The sequence below is a fragment of the Morchella importuna genome, assembly GCF_003444635.1.
Source record: "Morchella importuna strain M04M26 chromosome Unknown Morimp01GS017, whole genome shotgun sequence".
NCBI lineage: Eukaryota > Fungi > Ascomycota > Pezizomycetes > Pezizales > Morchellaceae > Morchella > Morchella importuna.
In genome coordinates, this window is record NW_025763414.1 from 534,508 (window position 1) to 551,367 (window position 16,860).

The window sequence follows — 16,860 nt, forward strand, 5'->3', positions numbered from 1 at the left end:
GGCCGAGGCCAGTGTCAATGGTCATATAAGGGTTAGGGTTCAGACCAGTGGCTTAAAAAAGGTCACTGGCCCACCTCAAGGTTAAGCTCAAATCTACGAAACTCACATTGAATCATCTCGGACCAGTTGCTGCAGGCCAAACTCTCATTTCAGGAAACCATAATATTGATGTCCAATTGGTATAATGTTAAACCAGCCTTCAGGGCAGTCTAAAAGATACATTCCCATAAACAATACCGCCATATTCCACCCAGATACCAAAATCCCAAGATTGGTCCTATAAGAAGGAATGGAGATAGAAAGGGGGGTAGGGGGAGGTAAAATATATAAAATACAAGTATGTAAAAAACTAAACTAATTGCATGGCCACTAAAACGCCCCTAACTCATATCACCTCGGTTTTTTTTTTTACTAACCACCCATATATCCCCCCATATAAAAAATACAGATACAGATACAGCTGTGTAACTCCCAGCCCACAGAGGAGAAAAATGGACAAAAAAAGATTCCCGCTGCACCCGATATAGGAACCCACCACCCGGGTATAAACGCCACACCTAACTAGGGGGTGAGAGACCTCCTACCTCTCTTACTCCACTCCTTCGGCGTTGACCGATGATCTGGGCTCCGACTTTGATGACGCTCCCCCTTCTCTCCAAGCGCGCCTGCATCTTCACCTTTTTATGCTCGTCCTTGAGATCTTTCCTCCTGATTTCATGAATCTCCGCGAAGAACCACGGCGGGCGGACCCCACCTAGCGGCTCCGCCGGCGTAATCATGGGGACTGGGACGGTTTTCTCAAACACCTCCAGGCCTAGTGGTTCAGTGCGCGCGGGGACTGGTTCGCCGGATAGCGTTTGTCCGCTGGATTGTTCTGGGCGGGCAAATATAGGAATTACGACACCGCATTCCCAGTTCTTGCATTTGATCTTGATCTTTGGCACGGCGACTGCGCGGTTGAGAATCAGTTTGCCCCTGTTGTGTGTTAGTCCCTGGCCGGTTCGAGCTTGCTTTTATATCCTTGGAGTCACTTACCAGGCGCTTTCACTGAGATTGGCAGAGCCTACATAGGCCCATGCATCCAGCTTACCACCGGCCGTTTCTAGCTGCACTGGGGGTCTCACAAACATGATCTTGCTGTGCATAACCAGGCCCGTTCTGACGCTTTCACAGTCCCTGAGAATGCTCTTTGGGTATTCCGGATCCCGCCACTGATCCTGAACAAAGGTGATGGTCCCTCCGCCATTCAAGCCACCAAAGCTCCTCCGTACCGTTTCGCGACTGGGGAAATATACACGGAAGCGCTCTTTAACGCGCGTCCAGGAGGTCTCCTCCTCATCGATCTCCAAAGGTTCTTCGGATGCTGTTTCGTCTGAATCCTGTGCCGGCCTGCCCTTCCCGCGCGGCGGAGTCTTCTTCCTCTTAACTCCCTTCTTCTTCGGTTCTTGGATCAGTGGACGTCGCAAAACCTCTGCGGTCCCGTCACAGCCCATGGCTGTGTTGTACATATTCACAATGAAGTCATTATGGGTCGCCCCGAGGGAAGCTGTGACGAAGTCAATCTCGTGGCCCTTCGGGGAGGCGTAGCCAAGCTCCTTGATTGCCTTTCCGAGGCCTGGGTATCCGGTGTTGAGCCGGATATCTTCATCGTAATGGGCGCCACCGATGGAGTGGATGAAAGCCATGTGGGCGGTTGCCGAGAAATCGTACTGGGAGAAGCGTCTAAGAACGTCTTGCGGTATTTTCTGTGCTTCGCAGAAGCGGAGGAGCTCCGTGGGGAACTGCAGACGCGATACCTCTGGGGTGGGCAGACGTGGTAGGTCAATGATGAAGACCATGTTCTCCATGGTACCGGTTTCACCCCAGTCATAGCTTGTCAGATTCGCCGTGGGGAGTACAATGCGCAGCCAGTCTTCGCCTGTATCGGCGCGCTTGTGGAAGAGAAGTTGTAACTTGCTGTGCATGGAGCTGATGTCTTCCATATCCGGGAAGACGGCATCAGCCCGCGGGAATTCTTTGAACATTGAGATATACTGCTGCTTATCCTCGTCGCGCCTTGCCTGCACGATCATGATAAACCGCTGTAGCTTCCTTGGCGGTATCTTGGAGAATACCCACTCAAAGTCCCACTGGTAGGCAGATAGGACAGCGCCGTAGATGGTATTTGGGTCAAAGATCTCTTCAAACTTGATATCATCTCCATTGCGCGGCTGGCCAAGTACCCAGGTCTTCTTAACAACACCCTGAGGGAATGGAAGATTCATCGGGTTTGGTCCAGTCAATTTGGTACCCTCGCTCTTCACCACAGAACTACTGGTATCGGAACTGGTTGTCTTGGTTCTCTTAAGAGATTCTACTGTTGCCGCCGCCGCCGCGCTGCCGGTGATGGTGATGGTGGATGAACTTGGATTACGATCCCCCCGCTTCTGCTGCTCCCCAAAGCTCTTCTGCTGCCCTCCTATTGCAGAGACCAGATCGCCCCGTCCCAAGCGTTTAAGCCTCTCACGTTCCATCTGGGCTCTATCCATACCCATCGACGACATGCCACCACCTTCCTTTGCGGGCTCTGCCTTGCTTCCTTTCGCCACCTTCCTGCTCGATGTCTGTCCATCCGACTCATCATCTGAGATCACGATAGCCTCCGACTTTCTCTTACCCGAACTCTTCTCTGGTGACTTTTCTAGCGATAGCTTGATCGCATGCGCTAGCATATCTTCACCATCCGAGTCGGATATAACGTAAGGATCCTCATTTTCCAAATTCTCCATCCTCTGCCGAAGATCGTCCCAATAATTCTGCTTCCTGACCTTACGCCTGTAGTATTCGGGTGATTTGCCGGTCTGGTTATTTACTGGCGGGGCGCCGGTATTTGCGTTGAAGATGGTGGTGGTGGTGGAGAGGTATAGGGCGTTGTGTGTTGGGAAGACGCGTTGAGTTGCGCTGCAGAGCACAGGCCGTGGGGCCAGTCGTGATAGCAATGATGACAGCATCGCTAAACCTCCCTCTTGTTGTTGTTCTTCTCCTCCTCCTACTGCCCTCTACCGGAAGGTTCGATTGAAAGTATTCAAGCGATTGTGATAGCAGCTTCCTCACCATGAACGGAAGAGGAGTGATCAGAAAGGTGTAGACTTTTTTTTCTATGTTTTGGAGGGGTCACACTAGTTTGGATAAAGCTATTTTTTTTTTTTTTTTCCGATAGCGACCTGCAGATTGTTACTAATATTGGTAGCCGCACGCCACTACAAATATCACGAACCATGGAACAGCGACGGAAAGCTTAAAGGTATCCTATTTTCTCTAGACAACTCGACATCTATAAATTACGGTACTTGAGTATAATCGGTCACTACCCACAGATAGAAATAAACGCCTACTACACCTTAATCTTTAATTGTATGCCCCGGATTTACAGCGCTTAGAAGAAATGATACGGGCATACCCTACCCTCAGATCCTTATAATCATGCTCTAGATGAATCTGCAAAACCCGAAAGGAAAGTTCCTTATAGGGTGGAGCAAACTTTTGCCACGGTGACGATTGACGGCTAGGTTATTCCAGAGCTGCCACTAGACAGACCGGTAGACTAGAAGCCTAGGGTCAATGATCAAAAAGCCAGATGGCAAGTATTTGACTCGCACTTAAATACGATTTAGCGCGCGATATAACGAGTGATAAATCGTGATTTCAGCATCAATCAAAGTCGCAACAGTTGGAGTTAGCTATGATTCGGTGGGGCACAACCAGAGTAACCCAACTAACCATAACTCAATTTCTAACCGGGAGTATTATCAGTAAACACGTTTGGGTATCAAGAGTATCTACATATTTACACAATTACAGAAAGCGTCTATACAGTGCCAGGCGCGGGGCAAGTTCCAGAGCCTAATACGCTCGGTTTGTAGACGATAGTAAAGTATCTAAGGAAAAAAATTGAAATAGGAAAAACCCGAAAACCCATTATCCCCACAAAATGAAAGAAAGAAAAAAACGCCACTTTTTAAATCAAAGATTGGGTCCATGTGTACCTTATTCGGCACATATCCCGTCAAATGCGCCGGTTCCATGCTCCTTTTCTTCTCCTCTTTTGATCTGTCATATGCCCACTCCATGCAAAAAAATAAATAAAATGGAAAGAAATATATATAAGTTGAAATTATGCAACGTTCCGCCAAATCTCCCTGTACTTTCCCCACTGGGCAAACCCTATACAAAGATTCATATCAGTAAAGTTCAAGAACCTGGGAGCTGAGATGGAATATACCAAGTTGTTCGTAGGTTCCTTCAAGGTCGACCCAGTCTACAAAGCATGCACGCATGCCCCTTTGTTTCAACTCCAAAATTGCCGCACAAATCAAACCCAACCCAACGCCCTGCCCCCGATATCCAGCTATAAAAAAACAAAGATTAGTGACGACCTAGAAACCATTTAGAACAGCCATTACTTACCCCCAACACCTAAACAAGCCAACCCTCCAACCCTCTCCCCTATTACCTTCGGCCAAGGTACATCCCTAGACATCTGGTTGTTCCCTACAGGACTAAAAATAAAAGCAGCTCCGACAATCCCTTCGCTTGTGTAGGCGATCATAGCGTCTGCAATATCATCCGTTGCTTTTAACGAGTGGTATTTCTCCACCCATCCAGTGTACGTGCTGAAGTTCTTCTCTTCAAAGTCAAGCAGCGCATCAAACTGGTTTGCGTTACAGCAGCCGAAAGAAACGCCTTTTTCTTGTAGTGGACCAAGGATACCTTCAGGAACCGTCCAATTATCGATTTTCATCATTAAATCATAGATAAATTTGTCTCCCAATTTCCAGCCTCGGTGGGAAAACCAAGACAGGTCCTCAGCAGGCAAGTCTACAGGCAGACCTGGAAATATACGAGGAAATATACTTCCAAGCTGAAGTGATGTCATTCCTGGCTGCTTTGATAGATGTCGAAGTGCAACGTCATGTAAAGATCTTCCAATACCAGAGTTTCTGTTTTCGATGCTTAGCTGGGATGACCTGGATTTATCATATCTAGAAAGTAAATAAATTACATACCTATGTGTAGGCCGAACAATAAGCAGGGCTAAACTCCCAATCAACTCATCCCTTCCTGACTGAATAGTGTACGTAACAGCGAGTCCCAATAGCTCCTTTGTCATTGTGTGACGCACAACAAAATGTTTCGATTGTCCGGGACGGTCTAGCAGAGCACTGAGCGTGCTTGCGTCCAACGGCCATTTTCGCCCTAAGCAATCTCGCCATAAGTCCGCTGAGGCAAAAAGGTCTCGTCTTTTTTCCCATACCTCAACGAACCACTGATGTTGTTGCCTCAGAGCAGATGTGCCTGGTATACTGACAGGAAGAACACCTGGTGCGTGGCGTCCACCAATTATTACTTCAGCCGCCGTTTCCAGTGCTGTTTGCGAATATTCGTATGTGCAGATGTACGTCCCAACTGGAGATGATTAGCAATAATATAAATGAAATGCACTTCGAAACTCTGCTTACATGTTCTATCAATCAAAAGATCATAAGGGTCGCATGCAGCAAGAGTTACTAAAGGCTTGTTAAGACACAGACGATGAACCGCTCCAGCAGTCTCTAGTTGGTAGCTAGTGTTTGGCCTATTTGCATTTACAGTAACAAATATGACTGCTGAGGCTCTCTTAATGAGGGCAACGTGAGTTGAGGTGATTCCATGCACAGTGTAGGGAGCGTGCCTAATTTTAGGGTGTTTTCGAGCAAGTGCCTTGCCAAAGTACTCAAATGGATCTATTGGGGGTTCTCCAGGTGCTCTCTGATGAAGAGGTCTCACAACTGGTGTAAGAAGTAGAACATTTTCTGAGGACCTTATGCGCGCAGATAATGGAATAAGGTTCTTTTCATCCCGAACCACCGTTGTCGAGTTTTCGTAAATCTTTCGTGCGAGAGATTGATGTTCCTGCATCAATGAAGGTAGGCGATTTGAATCCGGAGTAGCAAGAGCTGTCCGCCAGTTCAAGTAGTGTTGTTTCAACTGCATGACCCTCCCTGAGGATCGGTAGATCTCGCTTCTGATTATATTCCCATTTCGAATGGCTTCGTAAATAGCCTCAATTGCCTGCTTCTGTGTCTCAGGTTTGCCCAAAATCTGCAACATGTCACACCCTACTCTAATTGCCATAACGGCGGCTTCTCCAATATTTGAGCGTTTGGTGAAGGATGGCATGTCGGTAGTATCACATATAGTGAGGCCATCATATCCTAATTGTCTTCGCAATACGTCATGAATAACGTGTTTAGCATCTGCCATGCCGCCATCCCCACTCTCTTCCCACACAGACGAGGTCAACATTACACTGTCCAATCCTGCCGCAACAGCTTTTCTAAATGGGACTAGTTCTGTCATCTCCAGGTCATCTCGAGCTTTGAAGTTAAAGGTTGAACTCCGACTGCCATCCTTGTTTGTCGTTCTGCCTGTGCTCGGGAAATGCTTTACACAATGGCCCATTCCTCCAGCCCTAAGACCTTCAGCAAATGCAACCCCGTGACCACCTACTAGTTGAGGATCATCCCCAAAAGCTCTCACGCCAACATTAGTAGAATTATGTTCATTGATCACATCCAAAACGGGCGCAAAGTTCCAGTTAATTCCAACTGCGACCAGTTCTTTGGCAGTCGCTTTCGCGATATCAAAGGCTTGACTTTGTGATCGTGTTGCCCCCAGAGCCATCGCGCCTGGGAACTGAGTGGCCCGTTTTCCGTCGCCTAATCGACTGAGCTGTGCATCACATTAGTCCGACTCTTGTCATGGCGGGATGAAAGAGGGCTTTGTCTGTCTTATCTGCATACCATTCCATTCTCTTGGTCGATTCCAATGATGAGCGGCCTATCGAATCCTACAGATTGTGCAATATTTTGTAGCTCCTGTGTGAGGCTTGCCAATTGAACCCCATCTACATACCGTCAAAATTGCATCATGCAGAAAAGCATTTCACCAGGGACTAAGAAACCTACCTTGAATATTTCTTCGTGTTAAGATTATGCTTCCCACATAGTACTTTTCTATCATCATGCGGATTTCTGGAGTAACGCTAAGTCCATCAAATCCCACCATGATCATTTGACCAACAAGCCTACAATAGCATTCCTTTAATTTAGCTATCGCTTAAAAACTTGGGCGGCCAGCGAGCTTTCAACCTACCGTGCTGCTTCTTCATCATCGCGCTGCGCAATGGGCTCAGAGGAACTTCTACGAGGCTGCGCATATTCACCGTTCGTCTGGCTAGGAATTAGCTCAATTCTAAATAGGTTGTTAAAATGTATGAAGGAGGGCTAACTGTGGCCATAATTCTGTTGCGATTCCTTCTACTGGCGCTAAAAGGCTTAGTTTCTGTCGATTATTTGAGTCCGTTTACAGATATTCTGATAGCTTTGGAGGTTTATGTGCTGCTCGTGAAGAATATTGTGCGACACAGATGGCGTCGAAATTTGGTCTGGCAGATTGTAGTGGGAGGAGTAGCAAGGACTGCTCTGGAGCTGAATACACTCAACCTTATGTTGAGGGCATGCGAGTGAGGAAAGTAGAGGGGATAGCTCAGCTCGGAAGTCCGCTGTAAATAACCAAGTTGCGTGCGAAATAATGTAGGACTCTGTAGGCGAGTGAGGCTCAGGAAATGAGGCTGTTACGCACTTACCAACGGGTGCAGCCGAATTCGACGCAACGACAGAAACACAACCAAACAGCGGACGAAGATCCGATAAACCCCCGCAACAGGGAAGAAGAACAGAGGCAAGGGCAGAAATAACTACAACTGTAGCCCTCGCACAAGGAAGTATTCAAATCACCAAAGAAAGTAAACAGAGGTAGAAAGGGATGAAGAAGGGAAAGTGGGAGAGGGAAGGAGTTCAAGTACAACAGAAGCAGCAGCACAAGCACAGTTCATATTGGTATTACTGATTGTGTGCAAGGTAACACAAAGACGGCGACGCGTGTACAATAAGAACGAATAAGGCTCTCGGGCTACAAGCTTCCCCGAGAAGGATCCACCTTGCTTTGCCGTTCGCAGGTGGGTAAAGTGACAGTCTACACACATACAGAGGGCTTGGAGCTTGCTATGAGCCGCTGTAATTGAGCGGAACTATAAGTTTAGGATCTATTGGGTTATCCCTATCTCGCCCGACATGTACCTTCACATTCCTACTCTAGAATGCAGTGTGTTAGGTACATGTATGTGCTGTGAGTGGTAATTAGGTAGAAAGACAGCGGCTCAGTCGTGCACTAGGGCCGTCGTACTTATGTTGCACCGCATACACGCAGGTAACACAACATAAAGTGTGCACGGAAGTGTGACACAGAATGAGAAGGAATCGCCTTCTCAACAGCCGCGTTGCCGACCTTAACGTCTTGACTGGCTTGATGATCGTTTTTCAGGATAGATGAGGGCCCCGAGTAAGGAGAATTCAAGACCTCGCGGAACAGCCAGCGTTCGTTCTATGCAAGTGGGGTGTTGAGGAATCCTAATATGTAGTAAAATATGTAAATACAGTACCGTATATTACGAATTGGGGGTAAGAAGCAACCATGAGACTCTCGGTCGATGTGCCCAGATTGGGCTCTGGGCATCTCGTCATTTTCTGCTCCACTTATAACTCAAGGTGCCTATATGGACGTCGATCGCCGTTGTAGACAGACCTTCTCCTCCTAAACACGTACAGGTTTTATCGGTCCCGGAACTCTGGAACTTGTCGAATACTTGCCATGGATAGTACTCTAGGTACAGTACCGTAGATACATGTACTCTGCTGACATTGGTGCCAGTTAAAGTGGTACTAGGCCTAGGGCTTACCTCATCCTTTGTAAAAAAAAAAAAAAAAAAAAAGGTAAACACGAATAAAGAGCGGAGACCTTGACATCTGTACAACACTTTACCAATCCTTTTCTTTCTCGTATTTCGTCCCACCCGAAAGTTCCAAGAGATGTCTTGTGGCAACGTTACTAGGAGTAAAAGTTCTCTAGAACGAGGCAATTCAAGCGGGCGGTGTCACGAGAGCAGACATTTGTCCGATGACTTGGGCGGAAACCCAACGCAAGATACAAGGCTTTTGTTGAAATTGGGTTTAAAGGTCCACTGTGATGCACCAACCTCACACCACAGGTACTGGGGCAGACTTCCAGGTATCTACGTATGTACGTTGAAGCTGAGCATGTTGTGATATATGATAAAAGCCGCATGAACGGTTATCCTGGGTCTACAACCCAGCACAAAATATGCCGTGTAACGTTCTAATTGTCGTTATGAGTACTACTAACTACAGTTGCTCACCTACTGACGGCGGGTCCTGTCTGATGGTTCTGTTTGCAGTAACTTGCCCTTGGCGTCCATATCCTAACTCTGTTATTGGCCTCAAATCCCTGACCGCCGTCAGACAGGATCCGCCTTCACCCCGTGAGTGAGTGTAGCTGCAAACATAATCGCCTGGTTGTGCGCACAATTGCGGAAATTGCCATGTTGAACGATTTCTCCGTTTGGATCTTGGGAACTTTCTGCAGGGGAAATTCCTTGGATTCGATTTCATCGTAGTAACGGGATAGAAGGGGTTGTTTGGGCCTGCAGTATTCCTATCCCTTACGTTAATATAATGTGATTCCCAGATTCCAACATCACCACTTTAGTCTTGGAGAGCATAGGGACATAGTGAATCGTTTCATGGATGCAAACCAATGTAACACTGAATGAAGAACAGGCATTATAAAACCTCGTAGTCGTGATGCAGGGGATAATGTGGTACCAGTGAATCGCGGTTACATCTGGCGGCGAGTCAGTTGTGTTTCAGATGTCGACAGTGACTGTTAAATCGGTGCGAGACAGCCAAAAACGCGGAGCTGGGGTTACAAGGCGGTAAAGCTGTCTAACTTCAAGCGGGAAATCATATCTAGACGAGCATCGCGTCAAAAACAACTGACACCAACGACACATCTCAAATTCTGTTGTCCGACTTCCCCGCTGGTGGCTACCCCGCTAGATCTCCAGACCCGTAGTCCCCGTTTCTAGGAGTGGGTATCGACTAACCCACAAGGATTTACCAATGCCTTCAGCAGCTACAAGCCACGGTACGCGTCCTCCAATTGACCGAAATGCCACCAGCTGATCATTCAAGTTATTCTAGAATTCGGTGGCGGTTTAATTTACGAGAACGATATAGAGGAGTTGGTCAATCAACTGCGAGAAGGTTTGTGGGATGTTCTATTTAGAATCAGATCAAATTGTTGATTCAATACAGCTGCCTCAACTCGCAACTCTCTTTCCAAAAGTGATATCACGGACGCGATTGAAAAGCTCTCTCAGCACGCGTCAGTACGTGGCTTAGCCGATGATGCATTGGAGAACCTTATTGGCATATTGACTAAAACGCCCTGCTACCTTGACCAATCAGCCATTAGCAATATCGTTAAAGTTCTCTTTCCACAGAGGAAGGTATCAGAGGATGTTGTGATCAAGATAGTTGGGTGCTTCGGTCAAGGACAAAGCAAACCATCTCTAGCAACGCAGGTACAACTTATCAATGACTGATAGTGGAGGTCTTGAACAAGAGGCTGACTATTCAAGGCACTGTTGCTCCGTTGGTTGGTTATGGTATATGACATACTGGAAAGCTATACTGCGCTTTCACAGCTGTATGGAGTTCTCTTCAACTTATTGGACATGATCACCTTGAGGTACTCAACTCAGATGTCACCAATCAAAATCAATTCTAACATAATTTCAGGAGTCATTTGTGTCATCTTCTTTCTCTCTTGACAAGAAGAAAGCACGTGAAGCCTTTCCGTATCCAAGCATTGTAAGTACATGTATCCTTTGTTCGTCGTTTAGGCTATCGTTTACACCATAACAGGCTGGAATTTAAGCGGAACCTGGGGAATGAACAGCCTCTAAATGGTCTCCTCCAGGTATTCAAAGATTATTACCCGGATGTGATTGTGGGCGACATCGCCCCCACGAAGGTTGGGTTGTTTTCAGTGAGTCACGTGAAGTTCAGCTCGATCACGCGGTTGTGTAACATTCCTAATCGGGTCTCCAGCATCCGAATCCTGAATGGATGCAAAAGCTACTTTTGATACAAGAGTCAAGCGCAGCAGATTATTCTGGCCCTTCGGAGGCTTCTTCCTTTAGGATAGTTAGGAAAGTAGGCGGACAAGGCACAAAACGGCAAAAAACTAATCATTTGGCACTTCCGGAAGTGCATACATTTCACGCCACCGAGGTGAGTGTTCTAGGTTCCAGTGACTTTTAAAACAGCATTTACTGATTTGCTGCAAAGGCTTCAGTTACTCTCGAAGAAGTGGAAAATGTAGATGACTTTGTGAATAAGTTGGATAAACTAGAGCTTCCGAATCAGTTGGTAGCGGCTTTAGAAGACCCACTTCTCCGAAAGCTGCTACAATTAAAGCCTTCAGGTAAATAATGCCCGATGTATCGAAATCAGAAAGGCACAGATAAACCTGACTCAAACAGATGCGGCAACCTCACGAATCAACAACTGGCTAGCAGCATGTTTATCAGACGAGCTTCGATCATCTCAGACACCTACTCCTGGAAGCGCCGATCGAACAGCAAAACTCCTATCAAAAATTCTAGAATATACACATTCCACAAAGGTAAATTTCCGAAGAAACCAATAATGAATCTAAACTAATGCATTCACCATTTAGAAATTGTTGCCAGCGGTCGAGGGGTTTTTGTATCAATATCTTCAGTCCTGGGATGGGAAGAGTCACAAAGAATATATTTTGGGACTACTGAGTCTTCTGTCCCTTCGCGGGTTTGAAGGTATACATTAAAAAAGATATTCGAACCGCTTATGCTTATTGGGCTAACCTTTTATAGAATTATATGATAAATTTTTTGAGCCCGTCGATCTAAGATTGAACACTACAGATTCCTCAACTTCTTCCTTGATTAATTTTTACACTGAACTTCTTCACCAATGGAGGGTTACTTATAGAAATAGCGAGATGCTTGAGGTAGAGGGGCTAGCCCTACGCAAGTACATGGCCCATGTTAGTCAGATATGTTTGGCAGGACAAGTGGTGAGTTTTGATTGCTCAGAGGAATGCATAATATGCTAATACGAAACATAGGCTTTCCCTGGGTCCTCTTTCATACCTAATGCGATACTCTGCTTTTACGAATGTGCATCCTCGCTGCCCTGGCAGAATGGGTTGTTTCGTATTTCATTGCCGCCAGACCAATTGGTTTACATCTTTTTATTTGCCGGAGACGTTATGATGCTCTCCAGGATAGCTGGCATCCTTTCAAAGTCTGTATACCCCACACCAATGATCTCAGAGAACGTCTGTTAACATGTTCGTGTAGATACAAACGTGCATTCGAGCTTACTCTCAAAAAATCCTCGTCGGATTCTGGGCCAGAAGAATACCCCCGAGAATATGTGAATCACTTTAACGGATTCTTAATGGATATCTGCAATCTTGTATGGAGGAATCGTGCGTTCAAAGCAGGCGGACCAGAATCAAAACAGGATCAAAATGCACATGGATGCACCCTTCCCGAGTAAGAAGCTCCCACTATACTGCACTTTCTTTTCGGAGAAAAAATTAAGAATATTTCTGCACTCACGTGGACGTTACAGGATGAAACTAATTCGAAACATAGGAATGTTATATCGTTACTCAACAAAGCTGCGGACTCACGTGAAGAGTCCCTCATGACACTTTTTTCGCTTTCGCATTCTGCAGTGTTGGCACAGCTTTCTGCAGAATGTTTACGCGGAATGGAAAATGCACAACCAAATATCAAGGCTCGCCATTCAGGGCCTGTAACACAGAAGTCACTGGCTTTACTAGCTTCGGTAATATATGACTACCCTGTTTATTGTATTAAATGCTGATTTCTTTATAGAACGGTGGTTTGGTAATAAGTTGGCCAGATTTCCGAGTTGCAGTCCTAAATAGTTTAGGTAGAGGGGGTCTGATCGGGATATCAAACTTCATGCATAGCACGATGATATCCTTGATACAATCCTCAGCAGCTAGGTAGTGGCCCAACAATGTCTCATATCTAACTATTGACTATTCCCGATATGATAATGTCTACATACTATGCGTTTTGTACGACAATGCGGTTTAAGAGTGGGGGAGGGTACATAGAAGTACAAATTTTGGTAGTTTTAAGGCACAGCAGGTACTCCCAACTACAGCTGAAGTTATGTATCTACCTGTAGTTAGAGTAGGTACTTTCCTGTGGGCGTGGTATAGCCAAACCCGATTCATTCGTTCTGTTGCACAAATATGCACCCGCTAAGAGCTGTTGTGACACAATTCTTCCCTTGTCTTGCCCTATGGATACATTCCTTTCCTTGGCCTTAGGTATGCTTCGGTGCTGCCGACATGTCACAAGGTTTCACTAAAAGAAAGAAAAAAAAACGCCATGTTTTTCTGAGGATCACTGGCTCCTTGACGAGCCGAATACACATTACAATGAGCCTCATTTGCTCGCCCAGATTCGCTTATAATTCCAACCACGGGTCGTCGATCCAGCCGTGGAGCATATGTAGGAATCGGTAAAATGTATCTCGATGGCTGTGATCCTCTCGGGGGTCTCGGTCATGCCATAAGGGCAAGTATTACCATGAACCGCAATTACCGACTCAATCGAAAGAACATGATGGAACAGGGAAAAAAGAAAAAAGGAAACACAAGAAAAGTTCACGTAGCACAACTCCATAATTCACATGTATCCATCCCGATATCAACACTGCACATCCTATAAATAAACCCGGAGGAACGAATAGTAATAAATATAAGCATATTTTGAAGTAAGGTAGTGTATAATAGGTAGATCCCCCCGTCACATAAGTCCCATCCATCCATTAATCTATATAGCCCGCATTAAATCCAAACGAAAAAAAATTTAACCCATTAAACCCGCTCCACATATATATGTCACATTCGATTCTCCTCGGGCCCCCACGTCTTGAAAACATAACGCCTTTCACACACTTTATTCACCCGTCATAGCTCTGAATGGGCTGTTCCTTGTTGTGTAGCGAGCATATCCTCGTCACCGGCATAGTAGAACCAAGCCCTCGAGGCGATGGTGTGGACGTGATGAGGAAGGTATAGTGATGCAGCGAGGATAAGCATCGAGAGGAAGATAAAGAGGAACGAGTCTACAAGGCAGTTTGTTAGCACAGCGATAAGGGGGTTTGGCAATGGGGGAATAACACGTACTAAATATGATCTTCTCTGTGGGCGTCAGCATGTACAGCGAGAATGTAACCTCATACTGGTACCGCTTGCGCTGGAGAAGCTTGATGAGTGATGAGGCCATTATAGAAATTGTGTGGAATTAATCTCTGGAGCTCTCTGAGCCTGAGTTCAAGCAAAGTGCGAAAAGGGGGTGAGTCTCCGAACGAACAACAGCTGCAAAAAAGGAATTCTGTCTAGCTAGAGGTAACCAACAAACAAGCGAACGTGAGGCGAGATAGGAGATAGGGATATCGACTGGGGTGGAGAGTGAGTGAGAGGTTTCTGGTTGTTGTCGAGTGATTGCTAGACAAAAGGAGGTTAATAAAAGAAAGCTTCAGGCCCGGAACCTTTTTTCTGGGTGGCCCGGAATTCGGAGCTTACCTTGCTGTTTCGGTAGCCGTTCCCGCAGGTAGGGTAACGTAGTCAGTTCCGAAGCAACTGTCAGCTATGGTGGAATGTATCACGACGGACAAATCATTTTCTTATTACTCTGCTCATGTCGTAGCGCAATGTAACCGTAACCTTCGACGTGCATCCGAACATTCCCAGGTGTTAGTGTGTTTCGACTTACACAGTGCATTCGTATCACCTGGCACAACATTGATGGGCGGGTGCTGCTCAAACTTTACACTTCTCCTTCTTGGTGTTACTTGCCGGCCGGTTGTTACATCAAATTACTCTATTGCGGTATGGCACGCCGATTCATCGTGTGCGGCCCGTGCTATGCGTAGAATTCAATTGCTTGAGGCGATAATGAACGGATAAACTTTGAGAACGCCTTGAGACGCAAGGGCGATTGTCTGGGCAAATCGACTTCCCCGCTTGAATAAATTCAGCGTCCGGCACGGCCACAAGGCGCTGCGCGTGTTTCAGCTTTGGCCTGGCTGCATTGTGGAACATATCACGTTTTCAAAGTGCAATTTTCCTCAGAACTTAAAGTTCACTAAGTCTAAGACAAAACAACAGCAAACGAAGCGTGCACAAGGCGACGTTATTTGGGGGGGGGGGGGGGGCTTGAGACAGCTAGTAAAGATGATATTGGAACCGAGTCATTGATCATGATCTTCAGCATCCCAACCCCTCACCCCACCAACACTGGCCAACCAAACCGCGTTCGTTATCGCTAGTCATTATCAGTACTCCGTACGTACATTGTACTTTACTCTGCACTCATGCGCTCACCTTCACCGAAGTGATCGCCTTCAAAGTACAGTAACTCGAGCTTTAGCCTTGGTAATAACCCCACAACAGGTGAGACAATGCATTCGTCATCACTCTGCTTGTACTCTCTGCGGTGCGACATGACAGTAGGCTCGAGGATCTGAAGCTCAGCCTCCACCACATGCAACAGCGACGTATGTTAAAGCTGATATATTGCGGGGATTGTATCCGTACTATTTAGCACCGCAGTTGAAGGGCGATCCTTTGGCTAAATACTGGCCTCTGGGAGATACAGTAAGCATATCTCGAGGTAGAAAGCTCCACGGCTGTTACTAAATCATGCAGGAACCAGTCAAAGAGCCGACTTCATCCTTCAGGACGTCGACAAACACCTGATGAGGTGGCGTACATCCGCTTCGCATCTGCACGGATGTCTGACTTGATTTTTATCAGAGTACACACGACAGCCTGCGAGGCATTAAGTTATGGGCTTGTTGCAAGGCGGTTTACGGATTCAGAAAAACATAAAAAATGCTGGTATATACCCCATAAAGTAATTTTTCCCGAAAGGCGGCACTTAAATCTTCACCATGAGCTTCTATAGCGAGGCTCGAAAACCACAAAACCTAGCCATCAGTCAGGTGATATCCAGTATACTTATATCACGCTTATCTCAATCTCGCATGAGCACATAGTTAGAAGCACCACCTGTTACGTGACTATGTGCTTATAGGGCATCTGAGATTTGATATCTCCCTGTAATCCACACCTTGTGGAGACTGGAATTAATGCAACCACCACCAGCATCGAGTATGTACTTAACGGGCGGCTGAGTACGAGCACGCGTGGGGATTTTCCGGACAGCTTCCCGCTCAGAGTGCAATACAAAGTACATCTGCAAAACTCGATAAATTGGCTATCTCCAGGCAGTGATTGTCTCTTTAATGATTGGTTGAAGGCTATTGACCAGTTTCAGAAGTGTATTAGCAGTAATCCTGATCTTGCATGTAACGTTTTAGACCGGGTTCTGTGTCAGACATAGAAGAGTGTCAATCCCATACAAATTTGTATGGGGATTTCTGTTGCCAAAGCTATCTCCACCATCTCTTGAGATATTTACTGCCAGATTTTTAACAAATGAATTCCATTTAAAAGCACACGGATTAGGATGGTTTCCAGATGGATTATCCTCTATTATGGTGTTATGGGGTCTTCTTTCTTTTTGGGGGCTTTGTGTCTGGTTTTGGTGCCGTTGCCATGCGACACACTTCTAGGTCTGACACAGTACTGGGTCGAAAACGTTATAGCCGATACTTCGAGTTGAAAACAGTATGTGCAACTGTTTGGTAGGTGTACTAAGTTTAACGTGCATTTGTGCTAATACTCCGCCAATTGATGCGTCATAGCCCTAACCCAGCCATATTATTCGACCTCATAATATGACAACAATTTCGTACC

At 46.2% G+C, this 16,860-nt stretch overlaps 6 protein-coding genes across 6 annotated transcripts; 2 read left to right on the plus strand and 4 right to left on the minus strand.

Moving 5' to 3' along the window:
• Positions 1-557: 557 nt before the first annotated feature.
• LAJ45_06042 (uncharacterized protein) lies at positions 558-2,990 on the minus strand (the record flags this gene model as incomplete). The annotated part of the gene is made up of 2 exons (XM_046115610.1): positions 558-975; positions 1,036-2,990. 2 exons carry the CDS (start codon positions 2,988-2,990, stop codon positions 558-560), a joined length of 2,373 nt encoding a protein of 790 aa, XP_045971194.1.
• Positions 2,991-4,153: 1,163 nt separating this feature from the next.
• Positions 4,154-5,149, minus strand: LAJ45_06043 (uncharacterized protein; the record flags this gene model as incomplete). Its single annotated transcript, XM_046115611.1, has 4 exons — positions 4,154-4,203; positions 4,262-4,387; positions 4,447-4,979; positions 5,046-5,149. 4 exons carry the CDS (start codon positions 5,147-5,149, stop codon positions 4,154-4,156), a joined length of 813 nt encoding a protein of 270 aa, XP_045971195.1.
• A 41-nt stretch (positions 5,150-5,190) lies between these two features.
• LAJ45_06044 (uncharacterized protein) lies at positions 5,191-7,318 on the minus strand (the record flags this gene model as incomplete). Its single annotated transcript, XM_046115612.1, has 7 exons — positions 5,191-5,235; positions 5,294-5,445; positions 5,499-6,750; positions 6,822-6,925; positions 6,987-7,105; positions 7,174-7,250; positions 7,310-7,318. The coding sequence occupies 7 exons, from the start codon at positions 7,316-7,318 to the stop codon at positions 5,191-5,193; spliced, it is 1,758 nt and encodes a 585-aa protein (XP_045971196.1).
• Positions 7,319-10,058: 2,740 nt separating this feature from the next.
• Positions 10,059-13,026, plus strand: LAJ45_06045 (uncharacterized protein; the record flags this gene model as incomplete). Its single annotated transcript, XM_046115613.1, has 16 exons — positions 10,059-10,083; positions 10,131-10,202; positions 10,254-10,522; positions 10,580-10,689; positions 10,740-10,811; positions 10,866-10,989; positions 11,052-11,234; positions 11,292-11,427; positions 11,486-11,628; positions 11,683-11,800; positions 11,858-12,060; positions 12,112-12,290; positions 12,347-12,544; positions 12,647-12,842; positions 12,893-12,904; positions 12,991-13,026. The coding sequence occupies 16 exons, from the start codon at positions 10,059-10,061 to the stop codon at positions 13,024-13,026; spliced, it is 2,076 nt and encodes a 691-aa protein (XP_045971197.1).
• A 978-nt stretch (positions 13,027-14,004) lies between these two features.
• On the minus strand, positions 14,005-14,842 carry LAJ45_06046 (uncharacterized protein; the record flags this gene model as incomplete). Its single annotated transcript, XM_046115614.1, has 6 exons — positions 14,005-14,162; positions 14,224-14,233; positions 14,286-14,348; positions 14,411-14,544; positions 14,623-14,686; positions 14,813-14,842. The coding sequence occupies 6 exons, from the start codon at positions 14,840-14,842 to the stop codon at positions 14,005-14,007; spliced, it is 459 nt and encodes a 152-aa protein (XP_045971198.1).
• Positions 14,843-15,500: 658 nt separating this feature from the next.
• Positions 15,501-16,101, plus strand: LAJ45_06047 (uncharacterized protein; the record flags this gene model as incomplete). The annotated part of the gene is made up of 4 exons (XM_046115615.1): positions 15,501-15,535; positions 15,658-15,696; positions 15,748-15,939; positions 16,098-16,101. The coding sequence occupies 4 exons, from the start codon at positions 15,501-15,503 to the stop codon at positions 16,099-16,101; spliced, it is 270 nt and encodes an 89-aa protein (XP_045971199.1).
• Between the last annotated feature and the right edge of the window lie 759 nt (positions 16,102-16,860).